Source organism: Rosa chinensis, chromosome 5 (genome assembly GCF_002994745.2).
Source record: "Rosa chinensis cultivar Old Blush chromosome 5, RchiOBHm-V2, whole genome shotgun sequence".
NCBI lineage: Eukaryota > Viridiplantae > Streptophyta > Magnoliopsida > Rosales > Rosaceae > Rosa > Rosa chinensis.
This window is the reverse complement of record NC_037092.1, coordinates 37,329,320-37,350,895: the sequence shown is the minus strand read 5'-3', so window position 1 is coordinate 37,350,895 and position 21,576 is coordinate 37,329,320. Positions and strand designations below refer to the sequence as shown.

The 21,576-nt window shown below is 36.7% G+C and overlaps 1 protein-coding gene and 2 long non-coding RNA genes across 9 annotated transcripts; 2 read left to right on the top strand and 1 right to left on the bottom strand.

Moving 5' to 3' along the window:
- Positions 1–7,842: 7,842 nt before the first annotated feature.
- On the bottom strand, positions 7,843–13,664 carry LOC121053122. The gene is made up of 4 exons (XR_005810838.1): positions 13,398–13,664; positions 12,843–12,896; positions 8,258–8,392; positions 7,843–8,162 (listed from the first exon to the last, which is right to left on the bottom strand). It is a non-coding gene; the product is annotated as an uncharacterized LOC121053122 (long non-coding RNA).
- On the top strand, positions 10,002–12,123 carry LOC112166302. Of its 7 annotated transcripts, none has more exons than XR_002923187.2 (5): positions 10,002–10,498; positions 10,630–10,708; positions 11,399–11,453; positions 11,534–11,605; positions 11,893–12,123. It is a non-coding gene; the product is annotated as an uncharacterized LOC112166302 (long non-coding RNA). The 7 variants fall into 7 exon arrangements; XR_002923189.2 differs by having other exon boundaries at positions 11,877–12,123; XR_002923186.2 differs by having other exon boundaries at positions 11,855–12,123.
- Positions 13,665–15,563: 1,899 nt separating the features above from the next.
- Positions 15,564–17,816, top strand: LOC112167085 (probable inactive receptor kinase At5g53320). The gene is made up of 2 exons (XM_024304052.2): positions 15,564–16,725; positions 17,078–17,816. Exons 1-2 carry the CDS (start codon positions 15,564–15,566, stop codon positions 17,716–17,718), a joined length of 1,803 nt encoding a protein of 600 aa, XP_024159820.1. The 3' UTR covers positions 17,719–17,816.
- The last annotated feature ends 3,760 nt before the right edge of the window (positions 17,817–21,576 follow it).

Sequence of the window (21,576 nt, the reverse complement as noted above, 5' to 3'; positions counted from 1 at the left end):
TATGTCTTTGCAGCCTCTAGACTCTAGTTAATCCTTTGTTAAAATTCAAACTTAACTAGAGCAATTCAAATAGCTTCCCGATATTTTGATTTTTCTCTACTTTAGGGAAAAATAAGTTTCTTTTGTTCCACCAGATTCCCTATAACTATCTATATTTTAGGAAAAGTGAGGAAAGAGAAAATCAAATTCTAGAGCTATCAATTCCGACACGACCCGATAATACGACTCGAAACCCGCACGAAATAAAGCGGGTTGAACCCGCACGATTAAAAAGCGGGTCAGCCGTGGGTCAACCCGCCATGACCCATTTAATAAATGGGTTGGCCACGGGTCAACCCGCCAACACGAAGTGAACCCGTATAACCCGATTATGCTATACTTATTCTTGAAATTTTGGACGTTAGGATTATTTGATCATAGGATTAGACAATTTGAAATATTTTGCTTTATAATTATTGGATTTAATTATTTATGAATATATATATATATAATTATTTATATTCTTAGTCTTGTGGAGTTTTTAGTGAATTTAATCATTTTATGCCTTTTTGTAGTTAAATAGGTCGCATTGTTAACCCTTAAATGAGTAATTTTGTCTAACAAAACAAGACCTATTTGTTAAATTGGTTAAGCGGGTTGGAAATGGGTAACCCGTTTAATAAATAGGTTGGGTTTGAGTTTAAATTTTTGACACGATTATTAAATGGGTTGGGTTTGGGTTTGTATATTGCGACACGACAAATACCTTGACCCGATACGAACCCAACCCGACACGACCCATTGACAGCCCTACCAAATTACCTATATTTACAGCAATCTCTAAAATTTTAAGGAAGAATATGGAGATTTTAGAGATTGCTGCAAAATAGAGAATCTGTTGGAGTTAGAGAAGAAAAATATGCTAAAGTTTTGACTTTTGCTTCCCTATTATATAGAAATTATAGAGAAGCTGTTGGAGTTGCTCTAATGATTCACAAAATTCTCAAAAAGAAAAGAAAAAATATACTACATTTTTTTGAAATAATCATCACAAAGACTTTCATTAATAAAGGTAAGGCAAGAATGATCATTACATATCCTTCCATTACCATCTAATAGACAATAAGCTGTAAGATGAGGAAGGAAAGGAAAAAAAAATCAGAATTGAGAGAAGGAGCTCCATAAAACCCGGAGCACCGAGAAGACCTAGGTTTTGAGAATTTTGCTCGTCCGCCGGCACTAGGGATCAGTGAGGGTTTGCCTTGCCGTTAATGGGCCGCTGCCGAACGTGACTTGCTATTTGCTCAGGGAGGTCTTAGGAGGGGTTTTGAAACTCAAGGATTTGGACAGGCAGTGGTGGTGAGGTCCAAACGACATCTCGGGGTGCGGTTTGTGTTGTGCAAGGATGGCGGGCTTTGGCGTGTGCTCTACAGATCTGGGTGGCAGCGGGGTTCCGATGGGAGCAGCAGTGTGGTTTTGAGGAGCTGTGCGGCAATGAAGATCAGGAGGTTCCAGGCGGACTTCCGACTCTGCAGCGGTGCGCGGCGATGTGGGCCAAGTGTGGTGGTGCGACGTCTGCTAAGTCGTGCCGACGAGGCTGGTTAGGGCGTGGTCTGTGAGGCGTGATGGCGAACTGGTGGAGGCACGGGGCTGTACGGGCTGCCACATGAGGATGATGACCTTTGGGCCTTGCTCCAAATCCTGCTGGGCCTTGGGGTTTGGGCTTTCTCCTTTTGTGCTACCTAGTGGGCCTCAAATTTGGACTAAGGCTTTGCCTTTGGCCCAATTCTATGTTTTAGTTTTATCTAATTTCAATAATTTCCTTGTATTAGGAAACTCAATCTCTAGCGCCTCCAACATAGTACCAATGGAGGATCCTCGCTATCTCTACATATTTGATTGTACAATGAGTAGGTCTATTTCTATGTACCGTTGTGGGTACTACCACTATCTTCTTGTCTGCCTATGTCCTTAAATGGCAGTGGAAGGGTATGTAACGGCCTATTCTGGCTTGTGATGAATGATATTATTGCCCCTCGGGCCAATTCAAAAATAGACAATAAGCTATGATGAAGAAAAAACACCATGATGATACATAGGATAAGATAATTCATTTGACATGTCATGCTCACATATTTAAAATAAGCCTATTTAGCTATGAAGTAACATAGTAATAGGTAAAGTTCAAACAAACATAAAACTAAATTTTCTCTTTGCCCTTAGAAATAGGGCTAGGAGGTTTCCTAGAATAGAGCAAATTCAAGACTTTTTCAGCTGGTACCTTCTTCGATTTGGAGGGATTTTTATTTTTATTTTTTATCCAAAAGGTCTACCCTGTTTCTTGGACATCTATCTTGGCATTATCACCTCCCTTGGGACAAGCATACCTCCTGGAGTTTCAATTAGACTAGAGACTTAGCTATAAACCTAGTGAGGAATTCAAGCATCCTTAGTTTCTTGGGCATCACAACTTCAGTCATGCCATCTTGTGTGATATTCAACATAAAATTTAGCTTCTTTAGGGAGGAGTACAAGGACATAGGTCTGTCTCGTTTTAATTCCTTTTGCTTCTCATCTATAGGGACCAATTCTAATGTATCGTCACTACTAGCAGACCTACTATCTGCACTTGTATTCCGAATAACAATTGGCTTCCTCGGCTTATTACCATTATTGGAGTTGAACAGATTCCTTGCAATCGAAGGTAAGATTGGTGTTTGAACACCCTGAAATTTAAACGCACCATTAACAAACTTGTTCTCTATAAAACCAATGGAAGGCTTAGGCAACTGCAAGCATTGTGCTTATATCGACTCAGCGCATTGACGCGGTGATTTTTCCACAGCCTGACAAAGACCCTGCTCATGATAGATCAAGTTGCACCTTCTGCATTTTCCAATTAAGTTTTCAAAAAAGAAAGAAGTCTCTACCACAACCCCAGAAGCCAATTTTAGGGTTTTTTTTTTTTTTTTTTGGAAGAAAAGTTTGGAGATTTCATGAGCTACATGAACTCAAATCTTACCATATGTATTGAAAAGCTTCTTATCCATATCCTGATACGCCCCAGCAATAGAGGCAATATTCAGTATCGTGCGTTTGTCTTATAGGGCATGTGGAATGTTACCCTGCTCATGATAGATCAAGTTGCACCTTTTGCATTTTCTAATTAGGTTTTTGAAAAAGAAAGAAGTCTCCACCACAACCCCAGAAGCCAATTTTAAGTTTTTTTTTTTTTGGGCTAAATACAAATTACTACCCTGTGGTTTAGGTCCAAAATCAATTCAATCCCTGAACTTCTAATTTCATCAAAAACACCCCTGCACTTTTAATTTTGATCTAATAGGTCCAATTTATTAATTTTCCAACAATTGAGTCATTTAACTTGTTAATGTGGCTCATATATGGCCTATGTTTTATGATGTGGTGTCGAGATGGTCTGCATAGTCAATTTAGGAGTGAGTCCTACTAATAAAAATAAATAGTTTTTCAACAAATAATCCAACTATAACTTGAACCCATAACATAATATTAACGAATTGGACATATTAGATCCAAATTGAAAGTGCAGGGGTGTTTTTGATGAAATTAGAAGTTCAGGGACTGAATTAATTTTGAACCTAAACCACAGGGTACTAAGTAGTATTTAGCCCTTTTTTTTTTTTTTTTTTTTTGGAAGAAAGGTTTGGAGATTTCATGAGCTACATGAACTCAAATCTTATCAGATACATTGAAAATCTTTTGATCCATGTCTTGATACGTCCCAGCAATAGAGGCAACGTTCAGTATCGTGCGTTTGTCCTCTAGGGCGGGTAGAACGTTACTAATGCGCACCCAAAAAAAGAGGGTTTCCATCAGAACAGTCTGAGGTACAGCTAAGCCATCATATGCTTGCAGAACAACAGAGGCTTTATTGAAGTACCAAGGACCCCCTTTGAGCACTTTGTTTCTGTCTTTGCGCAGATCAAAAGAGAACACAAATCCATTATGAGTTCGATCTTGAACCTTGAAACTCCCATCTAGCACCCAAATGCGACAGAAATGGAGCTACAGTTTCATGCCTCCAAACGCCCTCATCCTAAGTGGACGAGCCAGCAAGAAGGCCTGGGATCCTCGTTTGGTTCCCCAGCTGGTCATATGAGATGTCAACGACATCATCTCCGGCAAGAGTAAGGGATGTAGCAAAATTGGTTGTACCATCCTCAATGAAAGCCATCTAGTAATGGAGAAAAGCAGAAAAGCCGACTGGTACGGCGTTAGGATTTTTTTTTTCTAGCGCGGTAGAAGCTGCTTTAGGGTTTAAACTCATTCAAATCCCAAAGTGCTACTTATCCACAAAGTATTAAGAGAAAATAGAGTATCCGATAAAAAAAAAAGTGTATTTTTGACTAGCAAGAGAAACCTTGTTCTTATCATAACACATTATAGGTCATGTCATCCGTACATATTTTTTGGTGACCTTGATTTTTTTAAGCCAACCATATATATTATTAGAAAATTACACACAAGTGTCATATTGAAACTTAAATTAGCCTTAAGTCCACCAAAGTTTTTTTTGTACACATAAGGCCACTTTTATCTTAAAATTATTTCCTTACTGACGATTTTGCCCTTTGTGGAAGAAAACTGACTCCATAAGAACACTTGGACACAAAGAGAAAAGGAAAAAAACAAACGAAGAGAGAGATTTTGCCTTCTGCGTGAATGAATAATAGATGAAATATGTAGATCATAATGAGAGGATCATTTTCATACTTTTATAGTGCTAGATATGACCAGAGTTGGACAGTGAATTTTGGGTTGTGGCAGTATCTTTTAGGTTTGTGGCCGGTAGTAACTTTTCGGTTATGGACAGTAAGTTTTTGTAAGATTAATTACAGTAGTTTTTAAAAGATCGCGGTAGCTTTTCTGAAGAATGTCAATAGTTTTTTTTTTTGAAAATGACGATAGCTTTATGGAGAAATAACTTGTTAGCGTTGTCGGTATTTTTATTATAATAAAAAGGGGTCGTGAGTTCGTGACCACTTATCCAAATTAGTCCCAACTGGAACTCAAACACTCCACCAAGAGATATTTGTGCCCACTTACCCAAACTAATAGTGTAACGACGCTTCTAGGCTCTGAAAACAAAAAAATTACAAACTGTGCCACTACCCCCCAACCCACTAACACCACGACTTCCTTTTCAGCTCTCTCTCTCTCTCTCTCTCTCTCTCTCTCTCTCTCTCTCTCTCTCTCTCTCTCTCTCTCTCTCTCTCTCTCTCTCTCTCTCTCTCTCTCTGTGTTAAACGAGCACGATACTCACCGAACACCAGCGATTAAGATTCAAGGTTCGGCAGCAGTTGTATTTTCTCCCGCTTTGGAAACATCGAAAGAGGTAAAAATTGAATTTATGATTCGTTTTTTAGATTTTCAGGTTTTCTGCGAAATCGATTACATAAATCTTCTATTTAAATATAGACTTTGCATGTGTGAAAATCTGTGAAATCTATGGTCTCTAGCTCATACGTGTGAAATACTGTTGTGAATGTTGTTTTTTGATTATAAACTATTAATTGAGTGAAAATGGAGACTCATTGAAAGCCTGTTGTGAAGTCGAAACCAAAAAAAAAAAAAAATATTGCCCCCCAATAATATATCTATTGGGGAGCAATAATCACTGCACTGTTTATTAAAGTACACTAATCTGTTATTGATTGAAAATTGAGTGTTTTCTTGTGGTCTATTAGGGGGCAATAGACAAATTATTGCCGCCCCCCAATAATTTTTTAACTGTGTTTAAGTAATCACTGAAATTAGAGCTTTGAAAAGTCGTATGTTGTTTTGAGTTTATTAGAGTATAATAATCTGTGAATGATAGAAACCGGTCATTTTTGGGGAGGTCTATTGGGGGCTAATAGACAGATTATTGCCCCCCAATAATGTCTTAACTGTGGTTCATTAATTATTGAAATTAGGGTTTTGAAAAATCTTATGTTTCTTTGTGTTTATTAAAGTACACTAATTTGTTATTGATTGAAAATGGAGTTTTCTTGGTGGTCTATTGGGGGGCAATAGACAAATTATTGGGGTCAGTAATGTTAGAAACTTTGATTTTGAAAGTCTACAATGATGATTTTGGTTTTATTTGTGCGCAGAATGGCAAGACCAAGATTCAACCTGTTAAATGATTTTGAAGAGGAAGCACACAGTTGAGTGAATCATGACTCTTGATGGAGTTTGGAGAAAGTGAAAACTGAAATCCTGAACATGATGTCTAACTTCTAATGTACTGTAAAGTAGGATCTTTATTTTGAAAGTAGGAATTTAACTTAGGGATTCCGAAAGTAGGGATTGTACATTCTCGTATGCAATTTATTTTCCAATTACGATGAAATGACATGATTTGGATGATATGATATACTTCAGTTGCATTCAAATTATTACAGGTCCTTTCAACAAATTGCATATAGATTCAAGTCCCCCAAATATAGGTTTATTGGGGGGTTATAAAAAACTTTATTGCCCGCCGCCCCCCCCCCACCAAAAAAAATTATCTTTACAAAGATGGTCATAAGTAACTTAGTTGGGTTTTAAATTAGTTTGCAAAAGTACAGGTATTAAAAATCAATACTTGGTGAACTAAAGTCTCCAAATAATCAGGTTTACTAGGGGGGGGAAGGCAATAAAATCTCTATTACCCCTAATAAACCTCTTATGGTGTCACTGCAAACTCAATCATGTTCAAAATTTAATCCATTTCTTAAAAAGTAACAGAAATCAAAATAAACGTCAATATCAATCATCCTCAAAAGAAAAATGTTACAATGAGCTTGAACATAAACAATTATTGACCTCCAATAAACCTATTACTGCCCCTAATAAAAACTGTAAAACCTAACAATCCTTTCCAGAAACATGTACTACTGCTTTAGAGGAATCATATAACCTTTGCCAGTATAAATTCACCTAGCAACCAAAGGATCACCCATATTCCTGCAAAAAATTACAAAACAGAACTATTATTGGCCCCCAATAATAACTTCAGAACTACCAAAATACATCAGAAGCAATAACAAATTACTCTGAACACAAAGAAAAATATCACTAAACAACTATTATAGAGACTTCACAACAATTAAGACACATTACTGCCCCCTAATAGACAGATTATTGGCCCCCAATAATGTAGTCAGAACTACCAAAACACTTCATAAACTATAACAAATTGCTCTGAATACAAAGGAAAAGATTACTAAACAATAATTATAGAGACTGAATAACAAGTAAGACACATTATTGCCCCCCAATAGATAAATTATTCTCCCCTAATAATGTAATTAGAACTACAAAAACACTTCACAACCAATTCAAACTTAACACGAAGTTCAGATTCACCCAAATCAGTTCGAAATTAACACAGCAATTCAAAACTAACACAATGTACACAAAAAGACCTAGAAATTCAAATCAAACAGATTAAACCGAGCTAAAATCAAACAATTAGAGATCGATGAAGAAAAGAATCAAACCGCGATGAAGGAGGAACACAAATAAGAGCTCAATCTCGGTCCATAGGGATAATCACAGCATACCTCCTCTCTCTCTAGAAATTGCAGAGCTTCTCTCTCTCTAGAAATTGCAGAGTTCATCTCTCTCCAAAAATCGCACAGCTCCTCTCTCTCTAAAATTGAGGAGCTTCTCCCTCTAAATCTCTTTCTGTTTCAATTTTCAGCTTTGACAATTACAAAATGGCAAAACGGTCTAAAAATTTGAAGAAAACAGGCCCAAAAAGAGTTGGGTAAGAGCATCTCCAATGGCTTTTTCTTTTGGTTTGGGTCAAATTTAAATTTGACATATGACATGGCAAATTTGATATAACAATGTTTTGACATCCCTAAGCTCCAAAGGCTATGTCAAATTTGAATACTATTTTAATATATAAAATTATATTTATGTTGTTTTTTTTTTGTTTTTTTATTTTTTTTATTTATTTTTTTTATCTTGTAAATCAATTGAGATGCAATTGAGATTATGCTCTTGTGTTCCGAATGTTGAGGCTTTTCAGATTTCTTCATTGCAGGGTCGACCTTGATGGCTGCATGCACTTTCTTGTAAATCTCTTCAATGTTATCTGCTACTATTCCTTTCTTAATGTATTCACTTAAATGGCTCTGATACTTTTCTGGTTCATCCTCCATCACAGTCTAGAACACATATAATCAAGAATATCAGAAAACACGAATCAACGCTTATTAGTCAAACAAAAGAAGCAAGCATGGAATAGCAATTTGATTCTTACCCTCATGCATGCAGCAACATGGCCACCGTAGATATACTTGTGATGTACCTCAGCATCAAGCTGCTTGTTGTCCTTGGAGAAACCAGCAAACCTCTAATCACTGTGTGGAATATCCAAACCACCGTCCAAAGCTCCCTGTAATCAATATTAAAGCCAAGATGATAAAAGAACAAAACAAATAGGTGCAAACTCCATTGAATTGACCTCCGTCTCTCACATAATTAGATACCACAGGGCTATAAGGCAAATGCATATATGTACTTGTACACCACAGTTTTGGCATATTTCACAACAAATGAAGGAACCAATTATCTATGTGCTTACTGCATGCTAATAGCATCACCCGAGTCATCTGCAATCTTGTGCTTACTACATGCTAACAGCTAATTTATGATCATGAGCCAATTAAAAGTCAAAACCAATCTTCATATTTAAATTCAGCTGTATATAACTACATACATGGCAGTGTATGCGCATGTAGTCACTCTTTTTATTTATATTTTTTATATTTTATTTATATAATATATTTCTCAGGTGCGGACGTCCGTACCGAAATTTTGGTACGGATTTCCTGTTTTCGACCACTTTCCGGCCACATTTTTACATCTTAACCGTTCATTATTTTAGGTCCTAATGTATAGATCACCTCTGTAAAATTTCAGTCAATTTGGTGATCGTTAAGGCATCCAAAATTGCAATTTACACGAACGGACCGAATCTGTAGAATCGGAACCGTTCGTATTTATAATGGTAAATTGCAGTTTTGGATGCCTTAACGATCACCAAATTGGCTGAAATTTTGTAGAGGTGATCTATACATTATGACCTAAAAACTGAACGGTTAAGATGTGAAAATGTGGCCGGAAAGTGGGGGAAAAAGGGAAATCCGTACCGTCTGCATGGTATGGACGTCCGCACCCAAGAAGCCCTATATATATATATATATATATATATATATATATATATATATATATATTCATGATACATATTTGTGTATTGGATTTATATAAGACTTGATCGATCGATCATGCTAATTGGGAGGTTCCGCCCTAACCCAATATTATTAGTTGCGGAAGTAGATAAGAGAACATCGATGGTAAATCACGATAATGCTAATTGGTAGATTCTGCGCTAACCGGGGTGCTAACTATAAATTCCGCCCTATATAGATAAGAGATCATGCTAACTAGGAGATTCCACCATAAACGCTAACAGTAAATCATGATTATGACTATCTTAACAATCGTCAATTGTGTTGAAAACTTGTATAAGTAATATACTCATGAAGACCTAAAATTGAATAGTGGAGATGTCCATACATATAATCGAAAAGTATAAGAGATCTCTTAAAATGGCCAAAGAAAAGATCTGTTAATGAAGGATCACATACATACTACTATCGAAAAGTACTGTTACATAGTACTATTCATTATCGATCACATACATACTACATATATAGTACGACTATCCTTCCACACATATATGCATTCGTATACAGTAGACATTAAGGATGTTACTTTTTGTTCTGCTTCGATTTTGAGAAAATTTCTTTGAGAGAAGTCGTAGAGCACATTATACCGAGTTTGTGAATACGTGACATGCTTAAATCGGATTTGATATGAATAAGTTACTTTGTATGGAAGTTTATTTCTCGTTGAAGATTTCGGGAATTTGTTATGGGAAAAATCGACTTTTCCTAATATCACGTATTTAGACAAATTAACCCTAGCAGCCCCTCATTTTTTCTATCTTCTTTCTCTGGGCCGCACGACCCTTTCTTCTCCCTCTCTCTCTTTTCCCCGACCTCTCTAATTCTCTTTTCCCTCTGCAACCACAGGGAAATGCCATTCCCGGCCGCCACTGTTCCTCCTTCCCTTTCGAATTCCGGCTGCCATCTCACTACACCGGCAACATCTCTACACCGGCCATATCCGAGCTGCACGAACACCATAGATGGAATCTGTGTTTTGGAGGACTGGAATCTGCAGGTTTGAAATGTGGAGAAGACGGAGATTGCTGGGTCGATTTCTATTAGAATCAAATTGGGTAAGGGTTGTGGCAAATTCTGTTTTTTCGTGGTGTTGAATTTTGTTGGTTTCAGGAGCGTGGAGCTGGAATCGGGTACGGGTAATCGGGTTGGACCATGCTGCTGAGTGGGAATGAGAGGCTGCCTGGTGCTGTTGTGCCTGCTAGGGAGAGGCTACTTGAGAGGTTGACAGGAATGTCTCATTCGGAAACCAGGTTAGTCTCTTTGTATGCTCTCTAATTTTTTTTAATTTAGAGCTAATTTCAATGGCAGATTGGCAATTACAATGAACATGTTTAGCAGTTAGCTTAATTGCAATTCTTACTATTATTCTAATCTTGCGTAGTTATATGAATATGAACCAAGTAAGATGAGTGGATTTGCTGGATATCTGCGGCAACTGTCCTGCAGTACAGCCTTCTTTGGTATTTCTTTTTTCTGACTTATTGACGTCCAAATGACCTGAATTTTTGATATGTTTTACTTCTGTTAGTTAGGAAAGGATCTGAAAAGTTTCATCGCATTTCGACATAAAGTAAACGTTCTGTGAATTTTCCAAGTTTGGTCTGTAATTGAGAAAGTTTCAGAATTTATAAAAGTTCTCTGATTTTCTGTTGAGATTTGAACTTCTATTTGAATCATTAAGTTCTGGTTTTTCTGTATATTAAACTAGACATCCCAATGCTTGTTTCAAAACTGATTCCTTGTCATTTGGATTTGCAATGAATTTTTGGTGAATTTTGAAAGTTGACCATGCTGCTGAGATTTTTTTTTATAAAACCTGCCAGTTCAATAAAATTGTGCATCCTGCACTTTGGAATAGGAATGAGAAAGGACGTGTGGAGGTATTCATAGACTGTTAATTTGACTTGGATCTGACAATCTTATTTCAAATGTCATTTACAATTTTAGGAAAATCTACTCAAGTTTTGCATATTATCACATTTCTTAAATTGATAAACAGATAAGATAGAAGGCTAGCTGTTTCAGGATTTCCAAAACTAGTATAACTAGAACTAAAGTGTGCCACATTTTTGAATGAGTGACCTAGTCACGGATTGTGAGAGTAGTAGGGATCCTTGTGACTAAATCGATTGCTCGGGGAATCAATGCAGGAGATGTTGAAGCTTAGGGACGCAGGGATCTACACCTGGCAACTTCACCAAGAAGGTAAAGCCAACTTCACCTCTGAATTTTTGAAGCTGTAAATGTTCTAGTTGGATTTCCTTAATTTGATTGTTGTTTGGCAGAACTTGACTGGAATTAGATGTTTATCTGAGGCCAAAGTCAATAAGATTTGTAAAGCTGCTGAGAAGATAGTGGTTAGTGCTCAATTTCTTCTTAATATCTAGATGCAATTGAAATCCATGTTATGTTCTTGCTTGAAAATCTGCAGAAGTATCTTCTAGGAAGATGTTATTTTGTTGTATTACTTTGAAACTCCATTCAAATTTAATCTAATGAAATGCAGTTAAGGAAATACCTTATTATTTAATCTAATGAAGTATCTTTTTTTGTTTTTCCTCCTGGTACATTGTTGATATGGGAGTGTCTTCTTTAATTTAAATTAGGTATGTTCATACTTTACAATAGGACAATATTGCAACAGATTCAAGTGCACACCATGATGAAGATGGTATTGATGAAGATGGTGCTGAAGATGTTGCTGATGAAGATGATGCAAACTCTAATGAGGACTTCTATTAGATATATTGTTAGCTTCCTTGCTTAAGAATGATTGTGTTATAAAGACCAAATTTTGAATATTTATCTTTTTCTGAACATGTATGAATGATTAACTATGTTTCTTCTAATGCCATTGTTTTTTATGAACATTTAATTGTCTGCTTGTATATTTAATTAAAAAATTATCTTGATTCATCTACCTCTTACAATTAGGTTAATTGACAATTAAATTGAATGGGAGGAAAAACGAATAAATCTCGTGGAAAAACATTTCCAACCACTTTTTCTGACCACAATATCATTTTCAGAAATACTAGATTATAATTTTTTTCGACAGGAAATATCAATTTTCGAGGAAAATATGACCCTTGTAACTTATTCATTTTCGATGCCAAATAGTCGTCGGAATTCAATATTCTTATCGAAAATAGTTTTTTCCGACCATTACTATTTGTCGGAAATAAGTCCTTGGAAAAAAATGGATTGGCTAGCAACCAATTTTTTCCTACAAGCAATGAATTATTTCCAACAAACATCTTTTATCGGAAATAATATTTGTCGTCGTTGAGGAGTGAGAATTCCGACCACCGACAAGTTATTTACGACCACGTCTAGTCATCGAAAATATATCTTTTTCCGAGGGTTGGTCGGAAAAAGACTATTTCCGATGATATTTTTTCCGAGGACCACCGACGGCTAGGTGCCGTCGAAAACAGCTTTTTCCAACGGGAAAAGTGGCTTTTCCGACCAAATCGCACCCTTGGAAATGGCTTTTCAGAGAGTAGGTCTACACCAAATTTTTTGAACATGATATTCATTCAGTGATAGATTGGTTGTGAGCTATTACTGGAGTCGAGATTTTAAAATTCTGACCTGTTCATCAACCAATATGCAATGCAGGTTTTCAATTTCTTCTCCCTCCACAGTCTGCACACACACACTTTGATTCTGACATTTGAAGGGATTAACATCACAGAGATTGATGTGGTCATTTTTGCGTTGTTGAACATTCATCAATTTCATCAGAAAAAAAAAAATTACAGTATTTATAAACTGATGTGATCTAAAAGTTATTTTGAGCTCTAGATGATGACAAAGTTCGGCATCTAATACATGCTCAATCCTTTTAGTTATCACCCTCTGTTCTTTCATCACAAAATATCTGATCAACTATTCTATTAGCAGGTCACATCTGAATGGAATATATAGTATTTGAATCCTCCTGAAAAAAAAAATTTATATATATACACACACACACATGCACACTATCTGAATCTTTTGCAGAAGAAGGTTTAATGCTGTAAATGAAATCAATCCCATTGAGTAATGCGAGAAACTGGATGAGACAACTGATTATTTTTCACACAAATCTTACATTCAAACTTCCAAATGGTAATTGTAAGATTCAGAAAGCTCTCAAATACATACATCTTTATATATGCGACCAGGAATTGAGCCCCGGCGTCTTCTTCTTCCCTTCTCTTGTAGAGCAGCAATCTCCAGATTCATCAATTCTTCGTCTGATGATGAATTGGCAAGATCCCAAAATTCCTCATTTGCAGCATCTGAAGATGAATATGATAAATTTTGATCCATGTTCCTAATATTCAAGAAGAGAAAAGAAACTTGAAGAGAGGAAAGCTTGAATTTTTGGGTGAGAGGAGAGGAAGAAAGACGGGAAAGAGAGAGAGAGAGAGAGAGAGAGAGAGAGAGAGAGAGAGAGAGAGAGAGAGAGAGAGAGAGAGAGAGAATAAAAAAATAAAAGACAGAAACGGAGGAAGTTGTCAAATTTTACAGAGAAGACTCTTATGTCAATTCCACGTGTAAAAGGCAAATGGGTTGGAGATTAGTTTGGTTGGTCAAAAGTTGACGTTGGGTATCCATCTGGCAAAAGACCCATCTGTTGGAGATGGTCTAAGTGGGGTTAAAAAGTGTAACTTGTTGTTTAAGTAGTCAATCTCTTAGAATGTTTAGGTAAATGGGGTTGATTAACCCCAAATTTAGGTAAATGATCATTTTTATTAATAATGAGATTAAAAATGTGGTGGCATTTTTATTAATATTGGAATTTATATTTTGGTGGCCTTATTGAGAAAAATATAGACTTTATGTTGAAACAAAGCTATCAAAATGACATTATATGCAATTCGCTCAATGTTATCAGGCCATCTCCGAGAGTTTAGAGCTGAACTCCCTCTTCTCGTGCAACGTGCTTACCCAATTGCACATGATGGGATCCACGCCACCCACTTGTGCCCTAAATCAATGGCTAACAAGAGAGCAAGAGGCCAAATCTTGATCGTATATTTCCTTTTTTTTTTTTCCTTTTTTTTTTTGTAATAACGTAACCACTTGTTGAAGATGAGATTTTCACAAATTTTAGATATAAACTTGAGACCACGACCAATAATTGTATATGGCGTAAGAGAACATTTTCAACTCGATCACATGAGAACCCCTATCATTTCATCCAATCTTTTGTTACATGCCATTGTCATGCATGAGTTATTTATTGATCATTTCAACGGCCCATAAGAAGGGTACATATATCATTTCATTAAATTTTTCAAAGTGCAAAACATTAGCCACAAAAAAAAAAAGTGCAAGACATTAAAACCAATTTTCAAAGTTGTGTATTGCCTTTGAAATAATGAAATATCTCTACATGACTAATATTTGACAAAAATTTATACGAAAAATGGTAAATTTGATGAACAGAGTGGAAAATGGAGATTAATAAAAAAATCACAAAAATTTGATGAGTAAAAAGAATAGGGAGTAATTCAGACCCAAAGAAAAAATAATTTAAAAAAAAAAAAAAGGTCCAAATTAACAAGTCCACCGAAATTGAGGATGTAAAATGACATGAACGGATAAACCTTCGAGGCAAATAACTCTTTCTTTTCATGTTGTTGGCATATGCCAAACCCAACGTTGGAAGCAAAGCCCTGCATCATGCCACAAAGATAACGGCAAAAACACCTCTTTTTCTCATAAGCACTTTTGGTGCTTCTAGGAGGAGGTCACACCCGATAACAGCTCTATATGTTGCTTCACCACATAGAAAGCTTGGCAGTTTCGGAAACTGCCACAATTTGTTTTCAGAATTTCCAAAAGACGCACATTGTTTTTTTCTCACATCCCGTCTAGATTGGCCCTTGATTAAGACGTTGTATATAACCATTTTCCTCAAGATGATTTCTACCAAATGGATATACCCGCCGGGCTGATTGATAAACCAGAAGAGTAACCAGCAGTCATATTAATCCAGACTGGTTCACTTACTTGATACATTGCTTTCTGACCCTGCGTAAATTTGTCAATATTGAATTTTAAATGGTGGAATAAATCAGATACATAGAACGTAACGATCCGCAAGCTGTTTAGAACATTGGTTATTCCACATGTAGATTAACTTTGTAATATACGAAACATGTCCTCATCTGATGAACCAGAATATTACAGCAAACCTTGACATTAATGTGAGACAATGTCTCCGATTTGAGATATTTTTCAAGGAAAAAAGTAAAAACTCTCTATCACAGTTGCTTCAATTTCTGATGTTAGTCCAACAATGAAATAGAGCGAACAAAAATGAAGAGCAGGAGCCGTTTCAATCTGTTTCTCAAGGGCCTAATATTCATTGGAGTCCTTTCCTTCTGCACTGCGGTATGTAAGGGAGGTGAGTCATCGGAATTTGAATCATTGCTGAGGTTCATTAGAGCTGTTGATCCTGAACATGTATTGAATGTTGGCCACAATGTGCCATATTCCTGCAAGCTCAAGTTGAAAGGTGTGGAATGCAACCCCGAGGGTAATAGCATAACAGAAATAAGGCTTGAAAATCTGCATCTTAGTGGTACACTTGATGTAGATTCACTATGCAAGCTCCCGAATCTACGAGTTGTTAGCTTAGCAAGAAACCGCATCCGAGGAACTATTTCTAACTCCATAGTGCACTGCACAAGACTAGCCTATTTGGATCTAAGCAACAATCTTCTGAGTGGGAGTGTGCCTAAGGCTCTGAATAAACTGAAGTATCAAAGGAGATTGTACATCGCCAACAATTATTTTACTAGGGACATCCCAAGTTCGAGAGAGGAATATCAACTTCATCCACATTTCAAGGAATCAAAGACATCACAGCGATATGATGCCATGGACAAAGTAGAGGCTGGGCATCCAATGCGGATAATGACAGAGTCTGGGAGCCCTAGTTCTCCTCCTAAACCTGATGGTAAAAAGTGGTACAAGAGATGGTGGAGCATGTTACCAGTAGTTTGTGTGATAGGACTATTTCTGGTGTTCATATTCTTTGCGGGAAGGAAGGCTGCTAATTTAGCCACTCAGAGGGAGATTTTGAAGTCAATTCAAGAGTACTCTACTCCGAAATCACCTCCAGCTAAGGTTCGACAGGAAGAGAAGCCAGTTGAGAATCGGTCAGAGCTCGTGTTCTTTGTTGAAGAGCATGAAAGTTTCAAGTTGGAGGACCTGTTTGAAGCCACAGCAGACTTGAGAAACCAGAGTTTTTGCAGCAGCCTTTACAAGGTAATACTCAAGAACAATGCACTGTATGCAGTCAAAAGGCTGAAGAAGTTGCAGGTACCCTTTGAGGAGTTTGGCCAAGCAATGAATCAGATAGGGAACAGAAAGCATCCCAACATTCTGCCTCTTGTTGGTTACAATTCTACCAACGACGAAAAGCTTGTGATATATAAGTATCAAAACAATGGGAGTCTGCTAAACCTGCTTCAGGGTAAGTTGAGATAAAATAAATAAATAAATCTATTAATAGCAATGCATCAATTGACCATACCAATGCAAACTTTACTCTATAGTCTCTACTTGTGCACACTGCATTCATATACACACACATAACATCCTTTTGCTTTTACTCCTACCCAAAACACAAATCTCATTAGTGTAGGCAATTTCAATGATAGAGTGGCAAGTAATAAGCCTAAGCAGCTTGAGTTCTCATATATAAAAGGTGATCAAATGAGCTTAGGAAAATCAAAAAGTAATATTTGAAAATTAATTCACTATACATTCACAAGAACTATTGATTAGTACGTGCATTTTGACTGTATCCCCTTGATTATCTGCAGACTACACAGAAGGCAAGAGGGATTTCCCATGGAGGGTGCGGCTGTCCATAGCACACGGAATTGCAAGGGGCTTAGATTTCATATACCAGAGGTCTGATGAGTGCATCCCTCATGGGAACCTAAAGCTTTCGAACATCCTTCTTGATGAAAAGGATGAACCACTGATCAGTGAGTATGGAATTTCAAAGTTCTTTGACCCCCTGAAAGGATGTGTCATCGTCTCCAATGGTTATACAGCCCCGGAGAAAGATTTATCTGAGAAAGGCGATGTTTATAGTTTTGGAGTGATTCTTCTTGAGTTACTGACTGGCAAAACTGTAGAAACAAGTGGGATGGACCTTCCTAAGTGGGTTACTGCCATGGTTAAGGAGGAGTGGACTGGTGAAGTCTTTGACAAGGAGGTTGCTAAAGCTGCAAAAGAGTGGGCATTTCCTTTGCTCAACATTGCTCTCAAGTGTGTATCAGCATTGCCACAAAATCGGCCGAGTGTAGCAGAAATTTATAAGAAGATTGAAGAGGTTATGCAGGATAATTTGAATACATCAGATTGTACTGTTGAGTGTGGAACCGATGAAGACAACTTTTGTATGCTTCACTCCATCATCCCTGAGACCTGGGATACTCCTGGATCAAATTATTAGTTGAAGGTTATACTTTATGCATGCATATTTTCGCTTTCTTTTAGATTGGATTGTAGATGTTCATAGAACCTTTTTCTCTACATTCACCAGTAAACAAGCTAGCCAGTTGAGTACGAATAATCAGTCTAGCTATTTTCTAATGCAAGTAAAGGCAGCAGAGGAAATGCAAACTTATGGCCATTTCAAGATGTACATCTAATGCAAAATATACAAAGTATGGCCATTTCCTTCTACTCATTAAGCCGGGCATTGAATGGATCACTGCCTGTTTTTCTAACTTTTAATTTTTGCTATATCTCACAAGTTCAAGACTTCTACATAAATTTCTCTCTGCTAGTGGAAGTTATATGACAGATTGAAATATAAAAGCAAGCAGATTGATCAATTGATATTGGTAGTTCATAGGTGCTTGCACCTTATATGCGTGTATCTGCATTAGAGCTCATGGTCATCATCTTGTATGAATATAAGAATGTGAGCTTTTTAAGGAAGTTTAACTCTACTATTGTTATTACTGATGGATTCTTCCAAATCAAGAATGTATAAACTACATACTGAACAGTTAGATCCAACCAGAAAACTGAGGCACTATTCTAATCTTGCAACAAACTATTGTCAATGGCTGGTGGTTATACATTATGAAAATAATCTACAAACATATCCATCTCATCTGACTAAATAATTCATTAAGGGAAAAGCATGAAACTAAATATTAAATCAAATTATGAATGATAACTGCAGGTATATAAATTCAGATACCTTCAGGTTTAGAAGCAAAAGCATGAAGAGTGGCACTGAAGGATGGCAATCTGGGATACTGACTTCGCAAGTACTAATATTCACCTTCGCAAGTTTGCAACCTGGCTTGCTTCTCTGTAATCAGCAAGTCTCTGATATATAAATCATTCTCTTTTGGCTTCTATTACCTATGGATTGTGCCAAATCAAGAGTGTATAGAAACTAATTGCATACAACCAGAAAACCTTGTAACCATCTATCCTGATCTTGTATCAAACTTTGTCAATGGCTGGTTATTCTACAATATGAAAAGAATCTACAAAATTATCTATCTTTTTTTCATTAAATTTCGTCATGAAGAAAAACATCAGTTACTATTGAATAAAAACTGCAAGAATATAAACTCGGTTACCTATCAAGTACAATGTACAAAATCTGATCTGCTAATCATTCTACCATAAAGAAAATGTATTCTACCATAAAGAAAATGGCTTCGCATTCACTTTGAATTCAAGCCTTCAGGTTTAGAAGCAAAAGCAAGAGGGTGGCAACAACGGACTCAGACAGACAGTATTCCATCACAGTAAATACTTTAGCCAGCTAAAAGGCGAGAAAAAAAAATGAAAAAGAACAAAAGAATGAAATTAGAATGAGTTCATCTACTTAATAGTGCTCCAAAGGAGGAATTGCATACTGTTACATTCTTAACATTGAAAGAACAAAGTTAGAAGGCAAGTATTTAAATACTTCACTGATCTAATTGGGAAGAGATGGACGAGTTAAACTTGAACTGTGAGCTGGGTTATGGAAGTAACTGATGTTTAAATAATCCTACCATAAGTATTTAAATACATCACAAATACAATGCAAATGTTAATGAGCATTAGACATGCCTATTTCCTTCCATAACCCAGCTCACAGTTCAAATCTAACTCGTCTGTCTCTGCCAAGTCTCTTCTTTTTATCTCAAGATCCACCTCAGCAATTAGTACAGTCATCTGTCTCTTTAATTCAACCTCCAACTCATCCACATGTTCCCTCAATCTTATAACTTTCCCTGACATTTCTATAAAATTCTTCCTGCCCAAAACATTGAACATAAGGCTTCAACCAAGCCAAGTCAAATCCGAAGACATCAAGCTCTTCCCACAACTTTTGAAGATCCCCAAACTTATCCTCAGTCATATCCCTGACCTTTGTAGTCTTTAGAATATGCGGTAGCTTACCCAAAGATTTGAATGCACATTCACTAAATGTACTAGTTCTGTTCTTCTGGCATTCAATCAATGAAGGGTCCCATGAACAGACTTCGTCAAGCAGTGGAACAAAATGTTTGTCTATGAGCCCTAAACCCCTGAATTCTATAAGTGATGGGGTGGTGAAGACTCCACCAAGTTTCTCAACTACAGAAGGGCCAGCCGGTCATCATGAGTAGCCTTAGTGCAAATTGGTTCAAAATCTGGTGTATCTTGTAAGTCAGCCACCTGTTCAGAAGAGATTGTCTTAGGTGCTGCTGAAAAGACTTGAGCTTGCCCAGAATTCACTTTTGAAGGCTGCTCCCTGTTGGATTCTTTCTTTGAGGAAATCTCAGTTCCCGGGTCTTCAATTATAACGACTGGGGTTGCAACCTTAGTGCAAAATGGTTCAGAAGCTGGAGTATCTTGTAAGGCAGCCACCTGTTCAGAAGAAATTGTCTTAGGTAACGCCAAAAAAACTTGAGCTAGCCCAGAATTCACATTTGAAGGCTCCTTCCTGTTGGATTCTTTCTTTGAGGAAATCTCAGTTCCGGAGTCTTCAATTTTAAGGATTGGTGTTGCAACCTTTGCTTTTATAATACACATGTTGCTCATGAGATAACCAGCAGTCCTGTCATAAAGCTCACTAGCAGGCACGAACGACTTGAAGCCCAACTCACTCCGATTTTCATTGAATAGTACAGTGCCCATGAAAAAAAAAACAAAAACAAAAACAATCAAGAACACAACAAGGATCAGCAGGTACAAAGAAACAATAATAAACAAATCAACTCAAATTTATAAGTTACTACAGAAATGTGTCAATGAAATATGAATTCAATCAAGGTCAAGAAATAATGATAAAATACAAACAAGAAACAGAGACACATGTATGTGTGTGTAATATCCTGTACATACATAGTATGTCCTTTCTATAGAACAGTAGTAAAGAAATACCCTTTGTAGATTTTGCTATTGACTTCTTGCTGTCAAGTTGATTAACCAAGGAAAGGTAGGGCGGGCAAGTCTACTCCACCCAACTGGCAATCCTGAAGCATCTGCAACAGCCAAGTACATGATAACTGCTCCACAGGAATTTTCATCACATAACCTTGGACATGCAATAATCTGCCTGAAAAAGTGAAGACACACCAAAAGCACATAAAAAAACTAATAACATTATATGTCAATGATGTTGCAGTTAAGGACCATCTTTGGCCTTATGAGCTATTATTTGATGACTACTAGGTAGAAGCATAGATGGTTGCTATTTTCAGAAGATTTAAAAGTTGAGCGGAACACTTAATTTGCAGCTTGTTGCTTATACAACTCAAGAAAGGGCCACAAATTAATCATAAAGCTCCTCTTATTTTCTATCTGGGGTTAATGAACCAATAAACTAAGCAAAGCTATCCGTTCTACAATACATTTGGATAGAAAGTGCCGGAATACAGGACCATTTCCTCAAATTGTTGGGAGTATCTAAAATCCACGAACAAAGAAATTCGAAAAAAAACAAAGCACCAATTTTGAAACTACTACATCATACTCATATGATAGATTATTTTTGAACCAATAAACTAATCGTAAGAATTTGAGAATTCTTTTGAAAACCCTTCCTACATACTTTTTTTTGGCTCGTCACGAATAAAGACTATTACTTTAAACAAGTTCTTCTCAGCTAAAAGCTATTATGCAACCTAGAATTAAAAGCTTATTTACTGAAATTGAAATTTCATGGGTAAAAGACTGAGCTTGGCCAGAACAGATCAGGTATGAAAACCCAACAGTTTGTCAACTTCGAAAGCTAAGATGATGATGACATAATATACAACAGATTATAATCTTTAACATAATGAAAACTGAAGCAAAATGTAAACAAAGA